The sequence below is a fragment of the Ornithodoros turicata genome, unplaced genomic scaffold, assembly GCF_037126465.1.
Source record: "Ornithodoros turicata isolate Travis unplaced genomic scaffold, ASM3712646v1 Chromosome15, whole genome shotgun sequence".
NCBI classification, from domain to species: domain Eukaryota; kingdom Metazoa; phylum Arthropoda; class Arachnida; order Ixodida; family Argasidae; genus Ornithodoros; species Ornithodoros turicata.
This window is the reverse complement of record NW_026999318.1, coordinates 1,451,618-1,453,199: the sequence shown is the minus strand read 5'-3', so window position 1 is coordinate 1,453,199 and position 1,582 is coordinate 1,451,618. Positions and strand designations below refer to the sequence as shown.

The window sequence follows — 1,582 nt, the reverse complement described above, 5'->3', positions numbered from 1 at the left end:
CACAGCGTGTGGCCTAGGATTTCACGCCGTTGACGTGCGATGTCACAGCCAGGAAACCGGTGCTACGTGCTCGGGTGCAGAAAGACTTATAACGCGAATCCCGAGCTTACATTTCACCGACCTCGCAATGGCGAAACGAAACGAAAGTGGGAGGCAGCGATCGCCAGCCACTACTGTGGTGTGGCCCAAGGATTGAATGTTTCACGCGTCTGTTCCTGTCATTTCGCCGACGACGCCTATTTTGATGAAGATGTATTGCAAGTTCGGCTTGGGCTACGGCAGAAACAGAAGCGGCTGAAGATTGACGCCGTGCCTACCACCCCTACCACATTCGATCAGGAACAAGGGCAGGAACCAGTAACGGAGGTAAGTGACAATTTTGCGTGGTCACAGCTATACGCTGCGATGAAAAATATCAGTTGTCACAGTAAACATCATCGCGAACACCTGGCCTCGCCGCCGATTGTAACGTCACAGTCACACCGGCTACTAATGTACACAAATTATTACAATGATTGCAGTATTCTGACGCAATAGTACGCGTACTCTAGAGAAAAAAGATTGGTGTGTTGTTGCTGTGCTAATTGTCGCCAGTATTATGCAGGAGTAACGTAACACTCCCACATGACAGCATTATTCTAATCTTATTGCAGCTAGTGGATGTTTCTACAGTTCATAGTGTAAGCCTGATGGCAGCATTCGGGGATGTGAAAGCATCGCAATCTGTGTTTGGCTACGTCCGAGACACTTGCATCAGTATTCTACTGCAGCCTTGTTGCTAATTTCTGGCTCTATTTCAGGCGGCAGCAAGCACGTCAACGGAATCAACTGGATTTGGTATGTTTTGTCAAGCCACGAAAATATTGCAATTCTTTTTGCACGTCCCACAAAATAATGGATATGTACGAGCCCTGAAAATTGTAGAGTTCTGTGAAAGGAATCTTGTGTGATGCGGCTGCCAGCGTTTATAACGTAATGTCGACAGGAAAATAACTGTGCCAGTGAAATAGGGACCGCAAAGGGGAATATTTATTTGCACAGTCATTTTTATGTGTGTTATTGTACCTGCTAGGCCCTCAAGATATTCTTTCGAGTGTTAACACTCAAGGCCATATTTCAGATGTGGAGGTCATGGCTGAAGCAAGTGCTGGGGACCCACTTCCCACTTCACGGCGCATCTCACAAGGGGATTGTCGTCCCCTGATTCCAGGAAGAGGAAAACAATGGACACAGATTTGCATAGCGTATTAGTACACCAGATATGGATCTGCCAACATGAACCCTCCTAACATCCCTGTGGCAGTGTACCTGTAACCGCCCAGACTTCACACCACATTAACCACAGCACAACATAATAAAATAGCTTAGGTTTATTTGCCTCCCATACATAATGGGAGGCAAATAAACCTATGCTATTTCGTTATTCCCACTCCGTCATACTCCACTGTACAATAAATCGATACAATTATAGGTTCATTCTTTATTCCCGTCACTATACCGCATTGAAAATCTGCACAGAATTCAAAATATTCCCACCTCGGCACTAACTTAGTGCAGTACAGTCTGGATTTGATGCCAGAGC

The 1,582-nt window shown here is 46.0% G+C and overlaps 1 protein-coding gene across 1 annotated transcript; it reads left to right on the top strand.

The window, feature by feature from the left end:
• Nucleotides 1-1,251, top strand: LOC135372452 (uncharacterized). Its single transcript, XM_064606059.1, has 3 exons — nt 1-366; nt 801-837; nt 1,121-1,251. The coding sequence occupies exons 1-3, from the start codon at nt 40-42 to the stop codon at nt 1,249-1,251; spliced, it is 495 nt and encodes a 164-aa protein (XP_064462129.1). The 5' UTR covers nt 1-39.
• The last annotated feature ends 331 nt before the right edge of the window (nt 1,252-1,582 follow it).

What these genes read in the sequence shown, in the direction of transcription:
- LOC135372452 (XM_064606059.1), top strand. Translation starts at nt 40, where the DNA reads ATGTCACAGCCAGGAAACCGGTGCTACGTGCTCGGGTGCAGAAAGACT. An exon ending in GGCAGGAACCAGTAACGGAG is followed by an intron (nt 367 to 800) that starts GTAAGTGACAAT and finishes GCTCTATTTCAG; the next exon opens with GCGGCAGCAAGCACGTCAAC. An exon ending in AACGGAATCAACTGGATTTG is followed by an intron (nt 838 to 1,120) that starts GTATGTTTTGTC and finishes GCCATATTTCAG; the next exon opens with ATGTGGAGGTCATGGCTGAA.